The 22,268-nt window shown below is 37.0% G+C and overlaps 3 protein-coding genes across 20 annotated transcripts in view; 2 read left to right on the top strand and 1 right to left on the bottom strand.

Moving 5' to 3' along the window:
* Acsl5 (acyl-CoA synthetase long chain family member 5) overlaps nt 1-445 on the top strand; it is a 41,095-nt gene extending 40,650 nt beyond the window's left edge. For all 8 annotated transcript variants that reach the window (XM_015494793.2, XM_015494798.2, XM_048807331.1 and 5 more), the window contains one exon: nt 170-445. The gene's annotated coding sequence lies outside the window, so the exon portion shown is untranslated. The remainder of the gene's footprint in view (nt 1-169) is intronic.
* A 1,420-nt stretch (nt 446-1,865) lies between these two features.
* Nucleotides 1,866-18,374, bottom strand: Zdhhc6 (zinc finger DHHC-type palmitoyltransferase 6). 6 transcript variants are annotated; one of them, XM_015494802.2, is made up of 11 exons: nt 18,206-18,374; nt 16,676-17,156; nt 14,963-15,054; nt 13,741-13,900; nt 12,083-12,244; nt 9,988-10,041; nt 5,611-5,778; nt 4,634-4,675; nt 3,803-3,948; nt 3,665-3,711; nt 1,866-2,475 (listed from the first exon to the last, which is right to left on the bottom strand). In XM_015494802.2, the coding sequence occupies exons 2-11, from the start codon at nt 16,940-16,942 to the stop codon at nt 2,372-2,374; spliced, it is 1,242 nt and encodes a 413-aa protein (XP_015350288.1). In that variant the 5' UTR covers nt 16,943-17,156; nt 18,206-18,374; the 3' UTR covers nt 1,866-2,371. The 6 variants fall into 6 exon arrangements, with proteins under 6 accessions (XP_015350288.1, XP_015350286.1, XP_015350287.1 ...); XM_015494800.2 differs by having other exon boundaries at nt 18,144-18,352; XM_015494801.2 differs by lacking the exon at nt 18,206-18,374 and adding an exon at nt 18,066-18,086.
* Nucleotides 18,375-18,485: 111 nt separating this feature from the next.
* Nucleotides 18,486-22,268, top strand: part of Vti1a (vesicle transport through interaction with t-SNAREs 1A) — a 342,770-nt gene continuing 338,987 nt past the window's right edge. For all 6 annotated transcript variants that reach the window (XM_048807334.1, XM_048807336.1, XM_048807335.1 and 3 more), the window contains exon 1: nt 18,486-18,878. In XM_048807334.1, the coding sequence (XP_048663291.1) occupies nt 18,785-18,878 (94 nt within the window). In that variant the 5' untranslated portion in view covers nt 18,486-18,784. The remainder of the gene's footprint in view (nt 18,879-22,268) is intronic.

The raw sequence follows: 22,268 nt of genomic DNA on the forward strand, positions 1-22,268 counted from the left end.
CTAGAGTCTGTGTTCACAAGGGAAAAGTTTATCATACCGAGAATTTCCTAAATTCTCTAGTTAGATATAGTTAGAAATTAGGCCTATGACGTGTCCAAAAAGAATGTTGGTCTACAAAAAAAATGTGTAATCTACAGTGATAGCTGGTGACTAAATCTTTTCCTTACAGTTGGCTGCTGAGCTGGAAGCTGTGGGGGAAGGAGTTGAAATGTATGTCCAGCGAGCTTTACCAGGAAATGAAGCAAGCACTGAATAAAACTCTCCTGGCACTGGGAACAAAGCTCTATGAGTGAATGTGACGCCCATATGACAGGCTTATCTTCTGTGAAGGAATCAACTGATCTTTCCTCTTGGACTCCAGTTCCTGCTGTACCTTACCCCAAGACAGCATTTGTTACCCCTACCTGTAAATGTACTCTTTAAAATAAACTATTGCAGATACATAGATTTTTGTGTTTGTTGCCTCATGGGCTCTGATGAGAATCCGTCTTCAACAAGGACCACTTAGAAATTTGAGACTAATGGTTCTGAAATTTTGGTGCACACTAGATTTAACTAGAAGTTTGAAAAGATACTACTGCCCAGGCACTGCTCCAGGGACCCTGAGTTCGGTGGCCTGGGGTACCGCTGGGGCATGGGGATTGTTAAGAGGTCTCCAGATATCCTAGTATGCAACCAAGTTTGATAAGTAAATTGAGAAGACCAGTCCGCCTTATCCCATAGCTGTAATAAAACACGAGCTGAGCCCAAACCTGAAGCACTAATTCATATTTTCTCCTTTGCCACCTTTGTTGTACTCTTCTTAACTAGAGTTCCTTTCTGGCCTCTAACTATAGTTAAGGAGAATATTCTTAGATGATCTTTTTAGACATTGGGCTTAGAAAAGCTGAAGAAATGTCTATATTTGAATATCCAAACCAAAAGGAAGGCTGGAACTAACTTGTAGGGCCCTCTGTGGTGTAGCAGGCTCTCATCTCTTTGACTTCCCCCTTCTTCCCCTGCTGACCTTTGCTGGCTACTCTTCTGTTCCTCAAACATGTCAGGCACATTCCAGTTTCCTTGTGTTCTTTTTTTTTTTTAAAGAGAAAGAGAGAGAGAGAATTTTTTTTTTAATATTCATTTTTTAGTTTTCGGCGGACACAACATCTTTGTTTGTATGTGGTGCTGAGGATCGAACCCAGGCTGCACGCACGCCAGGCGAGCGCGCTACCGCTTGAGCCACATCCCCAGCCCCTGCTTGTGTTCTTCCTGTCCCTTTTGCCTAAAATGCAGATACTCCTGGAGGCACAAGACTTGCTTCCTCATCTGCTTTAATTGTCAACTCATGATGGTCCCCTTCTTCATAATAAAAAACTCTGATATATTTTGTCTGTCCCACCTCAGGACAATGAGGCAGAGTCATGTTTCACTCACCCCTGAATCCTCAAGTGCACCTCCCTTATAAGCCTGACCCCAAAGCCTCAGGTTCCCAACCTTGGAAAGAATTAATAATGGACGAGTTTACTAAAGTCAAAAGAAGTAGGCCTTTTCCTTCCTTCTGTAATTATACTCAGAAATTTTGATAACCCACCATTAAGCATCCAAGTCCGGCAGCCTGGATTCCACCACTTCTACAAGCTTCAGTTTTTGATATAGTCAAGTTTGACACGCAGTTTGATGTCACTGGGTTTGAAGTCTCCTAGCGTGCTGTGATCCCATAAACCATCAACAGGGTTCACACATTGAGGAGAGTATGTCATGTCTTAAAACTCCTAATTTGAGATGCCACATTTTCACAGGGTAGCAGGGCAGTTTGTTCATGAGGACCAAAGATAAACCTTTTTAGTCAGCACACACACACAAAAAGCTTTAAGTAAAAACTATGATTTATACAGAACATCCACCAATCTTTATTTGATTTGACAAAATCTGCATTATTAAAAGACAGGTAACAAAATTTGAGCTTATATTGAATTTGACAAATTAAGTTCTATAGTATCTAAGATATTATATAAGAAATATCAACTGAGGGGGAAATAAAATGATCACATGCAGATCTCCTGGCAAAGGGGGAACTATATCTGCAGGTGAGGTCCAGAGTGCGCAGCGCATTAAAAAAAAACCCTAGAGAAAATGCATTTAACTTACTTGGGTGAAATTCTGCTCCTTTCAGGAGGAAGAAGAGGTGGAAAAGAGGCAGGAATTCAAAGGCATATGCAGAATGGCTTCTCCATTTCAAAATGGTAATAAAAATATTTAAATCATGGCACTAGGGCACCTTTGAGGAAAAGAACACCTTAACCAGAGTAGGCTCATTGCATAATGTTTTAGTAATGTGTATAATTTTCAAGTAATGAAGCAGACTTAAAAGATAATTTCATTTAAACAGTGGCTATCTGTTTTTCTTCTCGCCCTCTGGCGCTGGATCTGTTTCAGCCTCACAGGGACACTTTTCCACACAGTTTCTAGGGAACCATCCTCTTATTCTTGAAACACCTGAGGAAGAAAATGAAATTGAGATGAACTAGTCAGATGTACTGCAATGACATTACGGGAATCAACAATCCTGTTACTTCAGGTTAATAAGGCTTTGTTAGCCTCGCCCCCCTCCACTGGCATTTATAAGTACAACTTAAGGGAAAAGAAAGAATGGCTCCTAAATGCTTCTGACAAGTTGAAAAGATATTCCCCAAAGTCCATTATCTGGGAAAAGGGCCAATGTGGCTCCAGACCACTTAACTGGAGTCATGGCCTTTTCCATATGGGCAGTTGCTTACGTTACATGACTATGAAAGGCATTTTGACACAGTCACACTGCATCCGTCCTGGGGAACTAGCTCCCTAGGGCCTCTGAATTTTCTTCTTAGACTTTTTCTAACATATGAAATTCTTTATCAAGTTTGCCCAACCTCTCATATGGAGTTAATCTATAATTAACACTGAATGTTTTTCAAAAGCATCCTCAGCTGATCTTTACTTCAAAAAGAAACAATTCTAGGGCTGGGGATGTGGCTCAAGCGGTAGCGCGCTCGCCTGGCATGCGTGCAGCCCAGGTTCGATCCTCAGCACCACATACAAAGATGTTGTGTCTGCCGAAAACTAAAAAATAATTATTAAAAAAAATTCTCTCTCTCTTTAAAAAAAATAGAAAAAAGAAAAAGAAACAATTCTAGAAGAATTAAAACAATTCTAAAAGAAGAAAACAAAATTTCAATTCATTTATTTTTATAAAAATAAGATGAATATTCATTCAAAGTGGGAGCATGAAGCACAGGGCTTACAGACTCTGGAGTCAGCTTGGGTTTGAGCCCTGGTTCCACCTGTTTTTAGTGTGTGGCTGTAGGAAAATTGCTTGGCCTCTCTGTGCTTCTGTTCCCTAACGAATAAGATATAAATAATAACATAACCTAAGAGGTCTGTTGGGAACTCTAATACTGTTCAGCTGAGGCACTTATACAAGCACCTGATACATTGAAAGCTCTAGTGTTAGCTGTCATTATAGAGACCTGATCATTACAAGGGCTATCTAGAAACAGAAGAGGCTTCTTTTTATTGCTTAATCATGTGCCTCTCTATGCAATTCCCCAAATGCACTTGATATGATTATTTTTAAAAGGTATTCTTGTAAAATTTGTAATCATTGCTAGCATTCTTGTCCTTTAAACGTACCCTTCCACTTCCTTACCTTCTGCAAAGGAATCATCAAGAATCTTGTCTCCATATAACCAGTATCTGAAATATTTAAAAGATTAAATTTATATTTTTTAGGTTAGATGTTAATTTTGTCATTAAGGAAGAAATGTGGTACTTCTCTATCGCTTACCTTAACCCTCTTGTGGCCAAAATGAACTCCCCTTTTCGTAGCTGTATCCGAGGTTCTTCAGTGCAAGGGATTGTGAAGATGGTTTTGATTCCTTTATTCAAAGGACAACAGGAACCACTATAATCTTCTGTGACTTTATAACGAACCTATTATCAGTGGTAAGAAGAACAATTTGAGTATTTATTCATCTGAGTTCAAGTTTGAATTTAAATTTTTAAAGGTAGACCCAAAATATCGAGAGACAAGCCTTCCCTCCCAGTTTCCCACTCATCTTCCCCCATAGGAGGCAAGTGCTATGTTTAGTTCTCTGGCTTGTCTTACCCTTCCTTTCAAGCACACAGTTGCTAAGAATTAAATTCCAGTACAGCACCAACCAGAGAACTTTCCAACAATGATGGAAATCTTCTATCTGCTGTACATCTGTGGTATTCAAGGGGTGGCTGCTAGACACACATAGCTATGAAGCACTCATAATGTGCACAGCAAGTACAATAAAGAACTAAATTTTTATTTTAACTAATTTAACTTAAATAGCCATATGCGCCTAGTGGCATCGAATATGACAGCGTGGTTGTAAGAATGGGTTTCACCTAAACAAGCCATACTGAGGACAATTATTTTTCCTTGTTAGCAATATAAATTGAATAAGTTCCCTCTGAACCTGCAGTGCATACTGTTTAAATGAAAACAAAATTGAACAACATCAAATTTCAACAAACGTATTACAGTATGTATTATTTAAAGAAATCCAACCATTGGTGTCTCCTGAAGGGCAATTAAGAAAACTTTACAGAAATATAAAGCCTGAAAATAGAATAAAGAATTACTTACACTTCTGACTCTTTTATCTGCTTTTTGTTTTAATTGTTCTATCTGAAAGATAGAAAAGGAAAAACTTAAGGCTCTTGTCTCAATGTTGAAAAACAGCCTACAAACTCCCAACTTTTCAGCATTAATTCATATTGCTGACAATTTAAAGGCTCCCCGTCTTTCTGGCACAGGAACAAAAGCCTGTGGCTGGAACCAGAGGCTGAGAGTGGGGTTTTCTCCTCAGAATTCAGTCTGATAGTTCCATCTATATTCTTGCAGTACCCACTACTGCCCAGGAACCAGGAGATATGTCCTCTGCTCTTCCAGACCAGTGCCCAAAGCAAAGACAGAAATTCACTGATTCTTTAGACACAACAAACTTCAGAACTTATTACCAAGAGGTTCAACTAAGTCATTATCATAACTCACTTTTTGCCCTTAATCAACAAGTATTAAATAGTACCATATTAGACATGATAGGAAGTAAAGGTAACATAGTTTCCATTGTAGAATCTTGTCAAATTAAGTACAAGACATAAGACATGAGAATAAATAAAATGTGAGACCTCATAAGCTATAAGGTAGTTTAGATGACTAATGTCCAATGCAGATGAGTCTGGAGTGGGCAGGCTGGACTATATGGAACTGGTCCTAATGGCAGACAAAGAGGAGGTCATTTGAGAGAGAAACAAAACAGTGTGGGCAATGTTAGGGGGCAGGAATATACAAGGAGTTCATATGACATTGTTGGTTGTAAGACAGTTTTAGGTAAGGTTTTGTAAAACTAAGTTAAAGAATCAGGACTTCATCACACAGAGGTTTGAAGAGTTCAGGAGTTAAGAGATATGATAAAGGAATATTTTATTAGTATTAGATTCATTTTGACATACTGAAAACATTTGCATTATTATGTTACTATAAAATGTCACTGTATTGAGGGGAATAAGGGGCACATGGTTAGGCAAAAAAGGAAGAGCTATTTGAACAAATGTACTCACCGTTAAGCTGTACGGGTGACAGTCTTCTCTTACAGGCCACTCCAATCCATCTCCTTCAGGGACCCCCGACCATGTAAATACCTGTGTAAAGTTCTTCCATTTACTTCCCATATCATAAGGAAAAACAAAGACTTCATCTAGTTGGTAATATTGAATTCGATCTTTAGCCTGTGGATAACAAAGATACAAAATGGCAGACACCTCTGTCTTAAGTGGCTCCAATAATACATTATTGAGAATACTTTTCCCCAAAATTTATATTATCCTTACAAGTACTTTCTTTTTGTTGTAATGTAGTGCACCCATAAGACAGCTTTATCATAACAGAGAAAGAACTTGACTTAGAACACCAACCTAGATGCCATGTTACTCAGAGTTTCCTTTAGGAATAAGCATTTGAAAAGGCTTAATAGAAGAGTTGACTAACTTTATCCCATATATAGAAAAGCCTAAGTGTTTCTAGTTGTTTAGCAGCACCAAAGAAGACAGGTTAAAAAGAAGGGATGCTCACATATAGGTTCAGGAGAAAGTAAGGGTTTACTTAGGATGGACTATTTGACTCAGAATCTAACTATCTCATAGGCTGCACCAAATGCAGAGCTTTATTCCAGATCTCAGTGAAACCTGTGGAATGACCAGGAAGGGTGTGACAAGGGAGAGTAATCAGTTTTTGCTTTTTGTGACACTGGTGATTTAATCCAGGAGCATTCTACCACTGAGCTACATCCTCAGTTTTTTTATTTTTTACTTTGAGACAGGGTTCTACTAAGTTGCTGAGGTTGGCTTTGAACTTTCAGTATTTCGTTCTCAGTTCCCAAGTTGCCAGGATTGTTTTATGAAAACATTCTCTAAAGACCAGAAGGTATGTGCAGATCTTTCTTTTTATATATATACCATTGACATATATATGTGTATACACACACACTCATTTGCATTTATGTATTATGCATATTTAGGTGGTATAACTTTTATTCTAGTTTTTTTCCTTTGTAAATTCTAGGCATTAAATGGTTGGCTTTAACTTAGGGAAATAAACTAGCTTTGAATGTCTTAAGTTCTGCTGACACCTAGTGGTATAAACACACATTGTTTTTACATTCCAATGAGTGTAAGCCATATTGAAACTTGTGTAAACTTTAGTTTCTTGTAAATTCTATACATTTTCCATAAATTTAATATGTTCACTTACTCAAATTTTTTACTCACTGGTAAGTGCCAGTTTTCAAATAACTCTAGATTTGGCATGGTATTTTTTAGAGAGATTTGGTCATTAGCAAAAAATATAATAGATGTCTATATATTTGTTATCCTTACTAGAAATGATACTTTGAAATACCTGATTATTAAGAAACATTATTTTACGCATAAGCTTCCCATTTTTTAATAAAGTGATATGAATGTTAATTTTCCTGTAACATGAATCTACTGAATTGCATAAATCTGCTCTCATCCAGTTAGCAAAAGATAACTTATTTTCCCTTTTTATAAACAAAACCTTTAGTTTAAAATGAACTGAATTTCAAAAACAGAGATCTTGGCTATTTACAAAGGAAGACTAGTAAAGATAACTGTAGTTTACAAACATAACTAAGACATGTCTTTGCCTAAAAGAAGCACTCAATGAAGTTGAGATTCTATACATATTATGTGTAAAAGATGACAGTAGTATGTGGTGCTGCTATGGGAAAAGGGAACAAGTTTAGAGAGTGTCAAGGAAGTATCCTTGGAGGAAATGATACCTAAACTAGATGTGAGGGACAAGAAATCAGATAAAAGAGAGAAAAGAGTCTAGAAGAGGGAACACTATGTGCATAGATACAGAAGCATAAGATGTACAAAGTATGAGCATGAGATGGAGTAGAGAGGGCGGGAAATAGGAGAGAAGCAGATAAGGGGAAGTCATGAAAAGTCTTATTATGTGTAACTAAGGAACTTGGACTTAAACCTGTACATCCATGGTCCTCAAAGCCTGCTTTGTACGTTTCTTTGTGTCCCCCAAACCTTTTCTTTGTGTTCAGTAAAGTCAAACTATTTTCATAATAACACTAAGATGTTATTTGCCTTTTCATTGTGTTGGCATTTGCAATGGGGGGTAAAATTGTTGGCATCTTAGTAGGAACAAGATAGTGGCATAAAGTGTTATCAGTAGCCATACATATTCTTTGCCAAGAGTCAACCTTCCATATCTTCATATTCACAGGTTCCACATTTGTAGATTCTACCATAAATTGAGAATATATATATATATTTTAAATTCTAAGACATTAAAAAGAATTGTTTAATATGTAGCACTAGATAATGAATACAGATATTGAAACCAAGAAGCAGGGTACTGCTATAATAAAACCAAAATGAAAATATATTTTTTAAAAAAGTGCATCTGCATAAAATACGTACAGAACAACACAATGTAACAACTATTTACATAGCATTTACATTGTACTAGGTATTATAAGTAAACAAGAGATGATTCAAAGTATACAAGAAGATATGTATAGGTTATATGTCACTTTGTCATTTATGTGAGGTGCTGCAGCACCCACACATTTTGGTTTTGGGGAGAATCCTGAAACCAATTCCTGGCAGATATCAAGGGATGACTAAACATATTTACAGTTAAAAAAATTATGTAAGAATGTTCTTGAGGAAGCAGTAAAAATTATTATTTTTATTAAATCTGAATTCTCAAGTAGATGTCCCCTTTAATATTCTATATACCAAAATGGGAAGGATACATAAAGCCCACCAAAGTAGTATAATTATCCATAGAGAAACACTTGTTTAATTGTGAGCTATAAAAAGCTATGTACCCAGCTTTTTTCACATAACACTACTTTTACTTAAAAGAATCAGTAATCAATAGACAAACTAAGCTTACTCAGACTCTGGTATTTCATAAATACTTTCTCAAAAATGAACAAAGTCAGGCTGTCACTTCACAGTAGTTGGTTACTATTGAAAAACTTAAGTTTTTCAAGTGAAAATTAGAATTTTAGAAAACTCGTACCTATCACTATGAATCTGACAGCTTTCCAAAATTTAAATTTTTTTCCCATGAAATTGATAGTGATATGAATGAATGTGATATTTGAAAGGTGTGAACATTTGGAAGACCTGTACAGCCCAGTAAACCAGTGTTTTTCCAAATTACCAAAGCATGATATTATTCAAAGCCACAAACTTGTAAAAGGACCATTTGCAGAGCAAGATAAGGCTAATGAATTTTAATGTAAAAGTACAAAAAATTTACTGAAAAGAAATGTCACTTTCTTTTAATGTGGGATCAAAGAATATCTAATATCATTAAAAGGCCTATTAAAATATTCTATCCTTTTCTACCTATTTATCTGTATGAGGTTGGGTTTTCTTCATAAACTTCAAAGTAACATATCTCAACAGACTGAACACAGAAGTAGATGTGCGAATCCAACTGCCTTCTGATAAGTCAGATATTAAAGAGATTTGTAAAAATATAAAACAAGGTCACTCTTTCCCATTTTTCACTTGGAAATACAAAACATTACTTTTTATTAAAATATAATGGGTTCATTATTTTTAAATGAAATAATAAATATTTAAAAGTTTTCTTAGAAAATATGGCAATATCAATAAATTTAATACACATCATAAACAAAAGCTCTTCAGTGTCCTTAACAATTATGACAAATGTAAAATGGTGTTGAAACCAAAAAGTTTGAGAATTGCTGCTGTAAACTGAAGTTCACAAACTGGTTATTGGGGACTAAATATATCCTACAGATAAATTTGGGTTTTTATTTGGCTCACAAAGGGTTTTTTAAATTGGAATTGCTTGTTAGCATTTGAAAGCTTAGACGACTTCTCACAACATCAAGATCTCTAACTTCTTGGGAAAAAAATTAGAACATATTTCAATATTGACAAATATTCCCTTATGGCAACACTCAGCTTTGTCTGTCAGGTAGCTTTCTAATACACAAGGTGGACCTCCTTCTTTAAGTTGTCTGCATGTCCCCTGCAGGTATTTGGGGTTTTGCCTTCTGTTAGAATCACAAGGGACAGAGTGTATTGAGGTCTGTGACAAAGCCTCATCTAAAGTCTAAAACACTTCTGGCACCTTTCCAAATGGGGAGCCTTATCCTCTAGTGTGAGATAATGATCAGGTGGTTTAATATGTGGCTTATATACCTCTTTAGCAACTCAAGTGTATGTGAAACATATTTTTGTGGGAGTTATATTAAGATGGAAATAAATGGAAATGTTTCCTATATTCATCTTTTATAAGGCAGGCAAATAATTTAAAGAAATCATTTGGCTGCCAAGTTTTGACTTTTAGGCACTTAATCTGGACTGTTAACAGTACTTTATTTATATTGAGGAAAAATCATTAAAATTTACCTTCTCTTCAATCCATGATTCAATAGAGGTTTTGTTTCTGAGAATTATTTTCATCTGGAAATTAAATGATAGACAGTAAAATTTACTAATGTGACTTTGGTTTATTTAAGATTATTATCTTCATAACAATTCTCTGAGATAGTCTTTTATTGCTCCATTCCAAATATGAAGGCACTGAGGATGACAGAGGTTAAGTAACAGCACATAGCCCATCTGACTTTAAAAATTTTGTTCCTTTTTTTTGGGGGGGGCAAGGAGGCTAACCAGGGATTAAACTCAGGGGCACTCAACCAATGAGCCACATCCCTAGCTCTATTTTGTATCTTATTTAGAGACAGGATCTCCCTGAGTTGCTGAGTCACTTTTGTTGAGGCTGACTTTGAACTTGAGATCTTCCAGTCTCAGCATCTGGAACTGCTGGGATTACAGGCGTGTGTCTTCTAAAGTACTTGTTCTTAACCACTGCACAACAATACCTTGCCACAAAAATGATCATACCAATCCATCATCAAATCTGAATCTCGTATTTTAATTAAAATTCATGTTTAAGTACTATTTTCAGACCAAGTTTTTAGAGTATTAAAAAACATGGGTATAATCAATTCAATCAGTCCTTAAATTTTGCTATTATTTGAATTTTATATTTGTGACTAATGTATTTATAACAATTAAAAATAACTCATTCCAGATATTCTGCTTACCTAAATGTATATAGTCTTTATTCTATTACCTCATTTTCTTACATATGACTACTTCCACTCAGGTTGTTTTTATACTTCAGAATCTTATATATTTCTTGTTATAGTTTTGTTTCGTTTTTGGCACTGAGGATCAAAACCAGGGCCTAATACATACTGATGAGAACTGAGCTACAACCCCAGCCTTTTTAAAATTTTGTTTGAGACAGGGTCTCATTAAGTTGCCCCAGCTGACCTTGAACTTGTGATCTTCCTGCCTCAGCCTCCCAAATAGGTGGGATAACAGGTGTATGAGACTGTGCTCAGCTTTCTAATATGATTTTAAATTACAGGCATTAAGAAAAAAATTTTCAAAGAATATGGTTCCAGGCTAACAGAAAATAAGAAGTAAAATCAAAATCAGCTTATTTTAAAACCAGGAGTTCAAAAAAAGGTTGAATGATGCATCAAAGCTCTAAGGCCCAGCAGTTCTAATCTGTATTTTGCATTTCCTTGAAGTCTGCTTGTGCCTTCACAATGTCTGAAAGGCACATCAAAAAACAACTCTGAACCAGGAGTCCCTCTCATATTCCAAAGGTCTACCAAAACACTTGGCGTACAGTAGGCTTTCAATGAATAAATAAATTAAGCAAATAAAACTCATAATAACTGTTTTTTGGTCCCTTCATAGCCAGGTCCTCCTCCTCTGTTTTCTCAAAGCACTTTGTGCATAAATCTATGATGTACATATGACTCCGTATTAGCTGTTTACTATTGATTATAAGTTCACTAAGGGTTCCCTAAGGAACCTCTTAATTTTTATTATTGCAACCTCAGAAATTAGCAGTGTAATTCATCACAGAGTAGGCATTAAAGAGCAACTATTTCATGGGGTTGTTATGAAGGAGCTGACACACACAAAGCACCTTGCATGTAAGCGCTCAACAAAAGTGTTAGCTACATGATGACTACTATTATTATTAGATATATACTATTATGAAATAATACTAATAATTATGTTTACTGAATACATAAAAGGATAATCTTCAGTAAGTCATTTAATCTTTTTGAGATTCAATCTGTAAAAGAGAAGACAGTAATATTCTTCTATCAACTTCTTTTAGGGGTGATATGAAGATCAAGTAAGACTGTAAAGTGGGAAGAACTTTCTCAACTACAAAGAGCTATGGCACTCTAGGTTAGCATTTCACAAATTAAATCCATTATCTAGAAATTCTGGCAAAAATTACTTCAAAATTTTTATTATTATCACTAGTATAGAGATGATTAAATTATTTACCCATATGGAATAAGCAAAAGTAATGTCCACCTCATACAGCATACTTTTCAAATGTAGACTTTCCTTTCTCATTACAATAACATGACAACTTTTAGCCAGAGATAACTAAGAAACTTACCTGAATAAAAAACAACATCCCAACAGCAATGGTTGTTCCTAAAGCTAATCCCAAGGCAAACAAGGTGGCAGCAAATGCAGCTAATCCAAATGGAACAATTGGAAGAGGATCTCTCCGGGCTGCACTCATATCAATCTTTACTGTGTTCCACCCAAAGGAGAGCTATATATAACAACAACGACAACACACTCGAAATGCTTGGTTGTGGTAACTGCTCATACTCTGCTGTAACATTTAAAACAACATGATCAAAAAGATGATAATCGACCCTGTGACCAAAGCAAATACAACAAACATAACTGTTTCTAATGAGTTCTGTGACTTGGGCTCATACCAATGTGTATATCATTCTTAGTATTCTTTTTTTTTTTTCAGTATTGGAGATTGAAACCAGGGCCTGGGGCATACTAGGTAATAATGAATTACATCCCTAGCCCCTTCCTTATTCGTCAATGTTACCATTTTTGTTGTTTCCTTAGAAAGAGGTCAACCCCATAAATATGAATATACACAGAAAACATCAGACACCCATGTAAGCTATAACTGTCTCCTGCCTTCAGCTTACTATTCTGTCTTTCCAGTGTTTTCCACAGCAGCAAAGATAGCCCAGCATTCATCTATTTCTTTTGTCATGTTTCACATTCAGTGGTCAAGAGCTGGTAAAATGCAGGCCTGCAGAGTGTGAGTACATCTGGTCTGTACAATATTTTAAATTATCAGAAGTTAGGTGCCAACATTTAAAATTAGGAGATTTCACATAAAAATTCAAACTCTTAGATTTTTCTTGAAAAATTAGAAGATCTAGCATTACTGGGCTAGGACTCTCAAAAACCATAAACTGGCTACAATCAAATACAGGTTGTCCCCTCTGTCAATGACATGTATCCTCCCATTTGCCACAGTCCCTTCAGACCTGTGTCTCTTGTTTTCTTTCAGATCTCTTTAGGGCTTTATATTTGTGACCTCTGAACTTTACTTCATGACAACTTTCCCATAAATCAACTCAAACTGTTACTGGTTTAATCTATTCATATATTAGGGTGTGTGCCTGCTCCTTTCAGGGCAATGGAATTAAAAATGAACAAAACTAATCCCAGCAGCTCAGGAGGCTGAGACAGGAGGATCACAAGTTCAAGGTAGGCCTTCACAACTCAGTGAGATCCTATCTCAAAATAAAAAACATAAAGAGCTAGAGATGTAGCTCAGTGGTTAAGCACCCCTGGTTCAATTCCCCAGTACCCTCCCCCTTAAAAATAACAAAAGAACTACAACCTGCCACACAAAGAGGAAACAGAAAGTACTAGTGTGTCTTTTTCTTTTTTCTTCCTTTCATTTTTCCTACTATCACTATTAATTTTAAAACTAATACATAATGTATATTGTACTAATTTTTAAAATTAATAAATAATGTATATTGTACTAAAATAATTATCAACTTCAAGTAGAGTATATAAGGTAAGTTTCCAAAACAAAATAATTTTTCATCTTAAAGATTAAGTTTAAATTTTTTTTTAAACAGTAACTGATTGAGAGAGAAAGCAAAGTTGGTTTCCTACCCAAATCACAGACAGTATATTTCTGAAAGGAACTTCTTAAACAATCTTATAACTACCACTTAATCTGACATGACTGATATTATAACAAACATTGTCACTTACCCGATTATACAGTTGTGTGTACATAGTCATAACAAAAATGAAAGCAGCATGAATACAACCCAGTGGTGCTAAAAGGAGAAATAGCGTGAAGGAAGCATGATTTTGGTAACCACAACAGTTGTTGATCCAAGGACAGTGATGGTCCATCTTCATCACACATCTAACAAGAAAAATTTACATGAAACATGAAGCAGAAAATCCCTTCTACTTTAAATTACTTTGGTCTTCAAACAATCAAGTAACTAGGAATCTAGTATGTCCATAAGTCACAAGGGAATTATATTTCATGGAAAAGAGAAATATTTATGAGGTGTTATACAATATGGACAGTTAAATACTTAACAGCCCAAGAAAGGGCAAGATTTATAACAGCTGCTGAGGAAAAGATGTCTGTTACAAGTGTCTTTCTTTAAAGGAGCTGGGAGGCCCACCAAGAGGCTCATTATAAATGAGCATGGTTTCTGGTTTTTCTCTAGTACGGAAATGCAGTGATTGACGCAGAGTACAATAGTGACTAAACAAAATCACTTATAAAGCTCCACTAGGGTTCATGAGTCCAGACAGACACTTATAACTTCCTTCCTTCCTGTTCTCTCAGTATACTTCAGATAAGCAAAGTCTTAATGTGCTTCTGTTCTATAATTGTGCTAAAGGAAAATTTCCTGGCTTCAAATCAAACTTTAGTTGTCTCTGGTGGCTCCCTAAATTTCTCAATGATCAGTGGATTTAGCTGTTCACTATAATAAATCCTGGCTTATTTCATATTTTTTTATAGTGATTTAGTTTTCTTTCCATTAAGCTTTTGATATTACAAGATCTATATAAAGAGTAAAATTTTATCAATAAGTAATGGAAAAAGGAGAAGGCTATAATTAAGACTCAGAACGTTCTAAAGTCAGTCAAGATGACAGTTAACAAACACAATCCTGGTATGGAAATAAGCTAAAGGCATAGCTCTTTATTCCACATTTGCAGGGCAAGAGGGAAAGAAAATATATTTTTCTAGAAAAGTGGTTTTTTACTTGTAATAAAAAAGAATAAAACATTATCTGGATTGACAAATATTAAATGGAGATTATATATACTTAAGCATTTTTATGAAATTTTTGATATAGTGGTCACCTTGCAGAGAATAAAACTAGTTTCTATAGTTGTGGTAGAAACTACAACAGCAACAAAAAGACCAACAATCAAATTTATCAGCTCCCAATGACAAACTCACCTGTTACACTTTCTGCAGTGATGTGAACGTGGTGCCTTGTATGCTTGGCAGACTTTACAATACTGGAGATACATGCTATCTTGAGAATTTTCCTTGGCAGCAAAATATAAACAAAAATATATTATATACTTGATCTCAAGTAATGACAAGTCAAGCTTTGTGAATAAATGCTTTCCTTAGAGTATGAATTTCTTTCATGGGATATAGGAAGTGGATGGAATCCTTTTTCTTTGTGGTGCTAGAGATGGAACCTGGGCCTTGCGTACCAGGCAAATTCTACTTCTGAGCTACATCCCCAGCATAAAGGAGAAACAGAATTTCAACATATTTGTAGTCTTTTTATCTGAGCTAAAATATTTTTAAAATAACAAATCTGTGGTAAGAGCTGCTTCACTCTCCTAATTACCCAGAGGTCATTTTTAATTTTTCTTCCCCATGTTCCACCTAAATCCAATGTCATTAGTGAGTTCTACTTACCCCAAATCTTAGCAAAATGGGAAGACTTTAGGAAAAAGGTAGCTGACAATTTAGCAGGTATTTTAGAGGGAGATCTGAGCATGAGTTGGTAGTTTTTCTGAAATTACTCCCTTCTTGATATTACAAGTCATCTCCCTCCATTTTAATAATTTTGTAGTTTCCTTGACTGTAATTTCTAATTCAAAATACATAGTCAAAATAATATTCCTGGATACATAACTCTGTCAGAGCTGCTTGAAAAATCTCTAGAAACTTTCTATGGTCTAAGAATATCTCATATATTCAAGACCTCCCATGAGCTACCTTGGTTTCATCATTATCTGCAACCTTCATAATCTTTTTTCCAGTTACAAGGCTGTCTGCTGTTTCTGAATATGTGCCCCCATTGTTCCCCCAACCTGAAATGCCCTCTTCTTTGTCTGCTCTGCAAACTCTCACTTCTTTCATAGATCCCCAGCTGAAAGTGTTCAGTTCTTCTAATTTCAAGAGCACTCATCACATTGTCTTTATAGTTTAGTAATTTGCACAATGCATTGGTTTGCCTCCTAGATTATAAATTTTTTCAGAATACGAACTGTCTCACCCTTCTCAAATAACACATTGCACACAGAAAACACTGTTTCTCAAACTTTAGACATACCTAAGAATCATTTGAGACTTTTGTTAAAATGAGGATTCTGATTCAGTAGGTCTTCAGTAGAGACAGGATTGTGTACTTCTTAGAAGCTACTAAGTAACATCCCTCAGCAAGAAACGTGGACATTCATAAGCACAATCTAACAATTTTTAAGAAGCTATAAATTGATTCTTACTATATTTTCCAATGTTTATAATTTCACTACAATGATTTTAAACTAGTAACTCCTTAAGTGTTGTTCTTAGTTCTGAGGGATGTTAACGTATTACACAGGAAAAAAAAAATCTACAGCCAAATTGCACGGTGAACTTATAAGAGGGGTATATGATATGCTGTGTTTCCTTATCACCATGAACTCAACCACCACCCCAATGTTTTTTTTCAAATGTAGATGAGTACTCAATAAAATTGCTTTGAGAAAAGCTAATTTAGATCACTACTTTCAAGCAGATATGAAATAAATTCTCTGAGAATAAATGATCAGTGAGCAATTGGAGTAATAGGAGAATAAACAACAGGCTATGTTTGATATTACTGGTTGGCAGATTAGGCAAAAAGTAAAAACAAAATTATCATTGTTAAAAGGAAATCTTTCTTACCGGTTTCCACCCCAGAGGGACAAAGCCAGGACCAACAAACATGGCATTGAAGTAATTATAAAGAATCATGACAGTCCAATTTATTAACATGATGAAGTTCACACTTCCTCCAGTTGTATGTAAGGGCCAATACCACAACACAGAGTCAATCATGGCCATTGTAGAACATATTGCTATAACACCAAGGGCTATTATGGGACCCCAGTGACAGAGTCTCTTTAATTCTTGGAGATTCTCAAACTTGATAACTGAGCAGAATGCACCCATTTTGGTGAAGAAGAATGCCTTCCTACTTCAAAAGGGTTACAGATTTTCTTTTTCTGTGCACACATTTCCACATGCCACAAGTCTCTGTGTGTTCCTTAACTGTCATGCCATCAAGTTATGAGACGTTAATGCAGATTATGCCATTTTCAGTGTTAAGCGCTCAGAGCTCTTTATTTTAACTAGGAGAATCCAGTATCTTGGTTTGAAACCCAACCTAAAAAAAAAAAAAACAAAATGGGAAAGTTCAGAAAAAAATTTTATTATAATACCATATTTGTTAACTCCATAAATCACCAAAATAACAATCTCTCTCTACAACAGAATGAGTATTTTATCAAATGTCAAAAATAATTACTTTTGACTTATCCAAAATACAATTCAAGTTTGAATGGCATGTACAATGGATATGTTTCCAAAACAGTTTTAATTATTTGCTCTTAATTCGTCAGGGCACTGTGACTGTCCACTGTTTCGTGCCAGGGCAAATAATTTTAGAGCTGGGAAGGCTGGGCCTTAGAGCTGCTCTAATCCAGTTTCCTTTCTTCTGTCCCACAGAATAGAAATTGGCTTAGAGAGATAAAGTGATTAAACCAAAGTAACAAGTATTTAACAACTGAGCGCAGAATAGAAGCCAAGTCTGCGAACTTTTCAGGGATTTCTAAGATGCCTCTTTCGGAGTTCGGAATTAAGCGTGAACCAAACTTGGCTCACATTTGCTTGCAATTGTCCCCAAACACCAACATTAACAGTCTACTGCGGCCAAAGGTTAAGGATTAGGAGTGAAAGCAAAGGGAGTGCGCAGGGAGAGGGAGGAAAGGAGAGAGAGAAAAATCACTACACAGTAATATGAGAACGAATATAAATGAGAAGAGTTGAGACGAAAAGAACTTCCTGCTGGGGCGGGAAAGGTTCGTAGGACGGTATTTATGACTGACTGGAGTGAGCGGGGAGAAAGGAGCTGAGATTTACGGGTAGCAGAGATTCTGGGATATAGAGGCGACAGATTCCTACACGGCGGATGCTGCTGCCCTGTGCCTCAGTTTCCCGCCCATGTCATGGAGCACAGCGTCTAGCAATCCTCACTCTGGGGAGAAACGTCCTAGTAAGCGAGGTGGGTCTCAACCTTCTGGAGATTCTGGCCTCACTCGGGTGGAGCGAAGACCGCCCAAATCATCGTGGCGCTCCCTGCCTTGACTCCCACCTCCGTCAAGTCCTTGGTGCCCGGTCCTCGGCCATCGCATTTCCGGGGTGACCTGGGCTCACCCTGAACAGACTTTCTCCTCCTTGAATAACTCCATCATGGGCACCTCTATCCAGAACAAGCAGAAAGCAAATCCTGAAGGCCAGAGGCTGGAGCGGGACCCTCTCCGACCCGCGCGTCTCTCCACCAGCGCCCCCGTAGCGACTCTCCCGCGCAGGCCTCCTGCGCAGTCTCCGCTACAGCCACTTCCGGGGGATTCGCCGCATCAAATTTCCCCCGGGAAGCAGGCCTCTTGACCAGCAGCTTGGGGAGCCCGAGCCGTTTCCCAGAACGTGCAGGGAGGGGAAATACTTTCAGTGATCCTTTAGAACACGCATGTTTTTGTGTGCTTTTGTGGGTACATTATTTGGGACGTATGTTCTTGGCGAATTTCTTAATCTGGAAGCCCGAGCGGACTATAAAAGGCGCACGCAGCCCAATTTCCGGAGGACAGAGATTGCGAAGAACAACCAGGAAGCAGCTGGGTTGGGAGCTGTCCCCGGTTCTCCGCTTTGCTTTCGAGGGTGCCTCCAGGGGTCCCTAAGCCGCGGCCCCCCGACTGGTCCTAGGCTCCGGCCCGGGTCCATCACTCCGGAGCTGCCATGTCATCCGATTTCGAAGGCTATGAGCAGGACTTCGCGGTGCTCACTGCAGAGATCACCAGCAAGATTTCGAGGGTCCCCCGTCTCCCGCCTGGTGAGAACCCTGCCCCAGTCCGGCGGGGGCGGCCTGGAGAGTTGGGAGGCTGGGGGCGGTGGAACGCCGCCTGGGCGAGTGTCCCGCAGGCACGAGCCTGGAGTGGGCAGTGCTGGCGGCCCAAGTGGGGCACGGGGCTTGACTTGGTTGAGGGTAGACTCCAAACTGATTTGAAGGGTGGCCGAAAAAAACCTTCGGAATCTGAACCATCTGAATTCAAATTCCTACTCCAACGCCTTGTAACTTGTGTACCCTTGGAAATGTTTCTCTGAGTCTTTTTTTTTTTTTTTTGTAATATGAAGATGTGAGTATTCAAAGAAAATTACCGAAAGTACCAAGATCGTGGATCTGTAATATACAGCAGCGTTGTGGTATTAGGAATACTAACGTTATTATAATATGTGGCAGAGTAGAGTTCAGAGCCAGTATGCCTGAGTTCATATCCCAACTCGGCCACTTGTCTCTTGGGCAAGTTTCCTAACTTCTCACAACTTTCCTTCTTGGTAAAATGCAGAGAATTGTCTCTTTCATAGGGTTGTTGCAGAGATTAAATGATATAATACATGGAAAGCCATTTCTTGGTGTGTTAGCTGCTATTATTGTTAGCATTTTCATACCTCTATCCTCATTTCTTGTAAAAGTGAGGATAATTTCTCTCACTTTAAAAATTCTACATCTCCCATCTGGAGTTGTTTTTGATTTTGTTTGGTTGCTAGATTGTCAACTATGTGAAGATGGGAGCTGTGTCTGATTTCCTTCACATGGGTTTACTAAGGGTTTAGCAAATGTTTATGTGAATGAGTAGATGACTATATTTTGTGACTTATGGTGTGAGATACTGTTTTAGGATATCTCTTTCTCTAAGTACAGATTTAATTTGAGTAGTTAGTTACAGATAAGATTTTTACTTTTTGGCTTAGTTTTGTCATTGGGCTGCGGGACTTGACCCCTTCTGGAGTATACAGTATAGAAAAGAGGATACTCACTAATCTGAAGAGTGGGGGCAACTTCACTTTTAGACCTTGTCAGTCAAATCCTTAATGATAGTAATAATTTCTCCTGGACCTAAGTTGTCACTCCTCTTTCCCGTTACCTGTTTCCCAGAAAACTTTGTGTTTATAAATAATTTTCTTCCTTTATTTCCCTGTTTTTCTTCTCCCCCACCTGTTTTCTGTTAATAGGGATATTTGCTTGAAGCCAGGATCTCTGAATTTACACCCCACTCATCTCCTGAAGTCCCAGTTAGTTCTGCAGGAAGTGAATGGTGTCTTAAGGAGGTTTATGAGTTCAAGTAAGGGAACAAGAGGAAAAAACCAAGGTAGCATATACCACCGAGCTCTGCAGCCTGAGATTTTTGTGGAGAAAGTGGCTGATGCCTCATCACTTCACGATACATCACCTCGTCTCTTCTCTTCAGTTCTACTTTTCTCCACTGCCCAAGATCATCTTAATTTTGTTGTCATTGTTGTTGGAGACTACTTCCTTTGAATTGAGTCCCAGAGCCTCAGAATATCAGGACTTGTGGTTCCAGTTGGGTTTTTGCTCATTTTTTATTGTAATGGTTTTAGCAATAGAAACATTTCTTTGGGCTAATAGCTTTGTTACTGTGAAACTGTTTTACAAAGTAGCAGTCATCCATGGGTGCAAAGTTGTAAAAACTGTTTTCAAGGAAACAGATTTTGTTACTAATGAGTTTTCCTTGTCCATTTTATTCTAATGTAACAATCTTACCACATAGAAGGAAACATATGAATTAAGTACTTAAAGCCACACTACTCCTTAACTGTAGTATAATGTAAGGCCCAAACACAGCAGCTACATTTCAATTGAAAGGAGATTATATAGCAGGCACTGGAAAAATGCGTATTTATTTGAATAACTAAATAAGTTTAGGATGCAGTGGTTTCTCTCTTATTAATGATTTATGTTTGCTCTTTTTATAAACTAATTGATAAATATNGAACTTTATTGTCTGCTATGGATGTACAATGTATTAGTGTTACTTCCAAAGAGAATAGAAAAAACTGAACATTTAAAAACTTAAATTTAAAAGAAATTTTATTACTTTGTAATTTTTTTTAACAATAAAAGAACTTTGCTCTTAGACTTAAGTGTTTGAATCTTAACTAATTTAGTAATTGGACTGTTGATATGGGTGAGTCCGTTAATATTCTTAAGACATTGTATTTGAAAATTGATTTTTAATCATTACTGTTCAGTGGAAATTTCAGGAAGATTGATGTGCAGAAACCACAACTAATAGTTTATTGTGGAGTTCTTTTCCTTTGGTGTGGGAGCAAATTCCTAAGGGGAAACTACTTATCCCAGGTACAGTTACATCAACCAGGTGTCTTGACAGATCTTGTAAGTTTTATTTTGCAAGTACTTCCTTACCTCTCCATCCGATTGGTCTTCTGTAAATTTTATCACTTTGTGGCTGTGGTCAGAAATGTAACAAGAAAGTATTAAGCCAAAGTGGTTGAGACTGACTACTTATATCAGGTCTATTTAGAATTCCAGTTCTGCTACTTAGTAGATGTGCAATCAGTTAAAATTGTTTGACTGCTATATGCCTGCCTGTTCTGTCTACAGAATGGGAGGAGAGGGGTTATAGTTAAACCACATAATGTTTTACAAATCAAATTAAATAATAAAGCATGTAACACACTAGCACCATTCTTGCATAGAGAAAGTATGTGATAAACTAACCCTGTAGAGAAGTGATATTACTGCTGCTTCTGCTAAAAACAACAGCAAGTAGAATTGGACAGAACCCAGCTTTTCAGAATTTGTCATTTTGTACTTTTAAAAAAATTCTTTTTAGTTGTTGAAGGATCTTATTTATTTATTTTTTATTTATATGCAGTGCTGAGAATTGAACCCAGTGCCTCACACATGCAAGGCAAGCACTCTGCCACTGAGCCACAACACTAGCCCTAATTTTGTATGCTTAAAGGAATCTTGTACCTCAATTCTTGCTTCCTTTCTGTGCTTAACCTAGAGTGAAGTTTATTTCTCTTGATGAATACTTACATTCAAAGGGAAGTGAGTGATCAGGGGCTTTTGGATATGAAATTGAAAAATTAGATTTCAAACTCAGAATATCAAGGAGGGAATCAAGTGAGAGAAGTCAAAGTAATGGGAAAAACACGAATCTTCTAGAAGGAAATGCTCAGGTCTGATGGGTTAGCTTTTTCGAGCTCTGGAGCATTTAGGAGACCATCTAAATAACCATGTATGAATGTAGCTCTAACCCTGTTACATGATGGTCTCTGTTGCAAGATGGATGTAGGGAGAGAATTTAGAGGAGTATGTTTTTGTTAATGAATAGTGTGGTTTGCTTAAAATATGTGTGGCTCTAGAGCTATAGTGTCTACATGTAGCTATTGA

This window comes from Marmota marmota, unplaced genomic scaffold (genome assembly GCF_001458135.2).
Source record: "Marmota marmota marmota unplaced genomic scaffold, marMar, whole genome shotgun sequence".
Classification (NCBI taxonomy): Eukaryota; Metazoa; Chordata; class Mammalia; order Rodentia; family Sciuridae; genus Marmota; species Marmota marmota.

Coding starts and splice junctions, on each gene's coding strand:
- Zdhhc6 (XM_015494802.2), bottom strand. CDS start 16,942: ATGGGTGCATTCTGCTCAGTTATCAAGTTTGAGAATCTCCAAGAATTA. Junction 15,055..16,675: donor TCCCTCTGGGGTGGAAACCG/GTAAGAAAGATT, acceptor TTTGCTGCCAAG/GAAAATTCTCAAGATAGCAT. Junction 4,676..5,610: donor GTCACCCGTACAGCTTAACG/GTGAGTACATTT, acceptor TCTATCTTTCAG/ATAGAACAATTAAAACAAAA.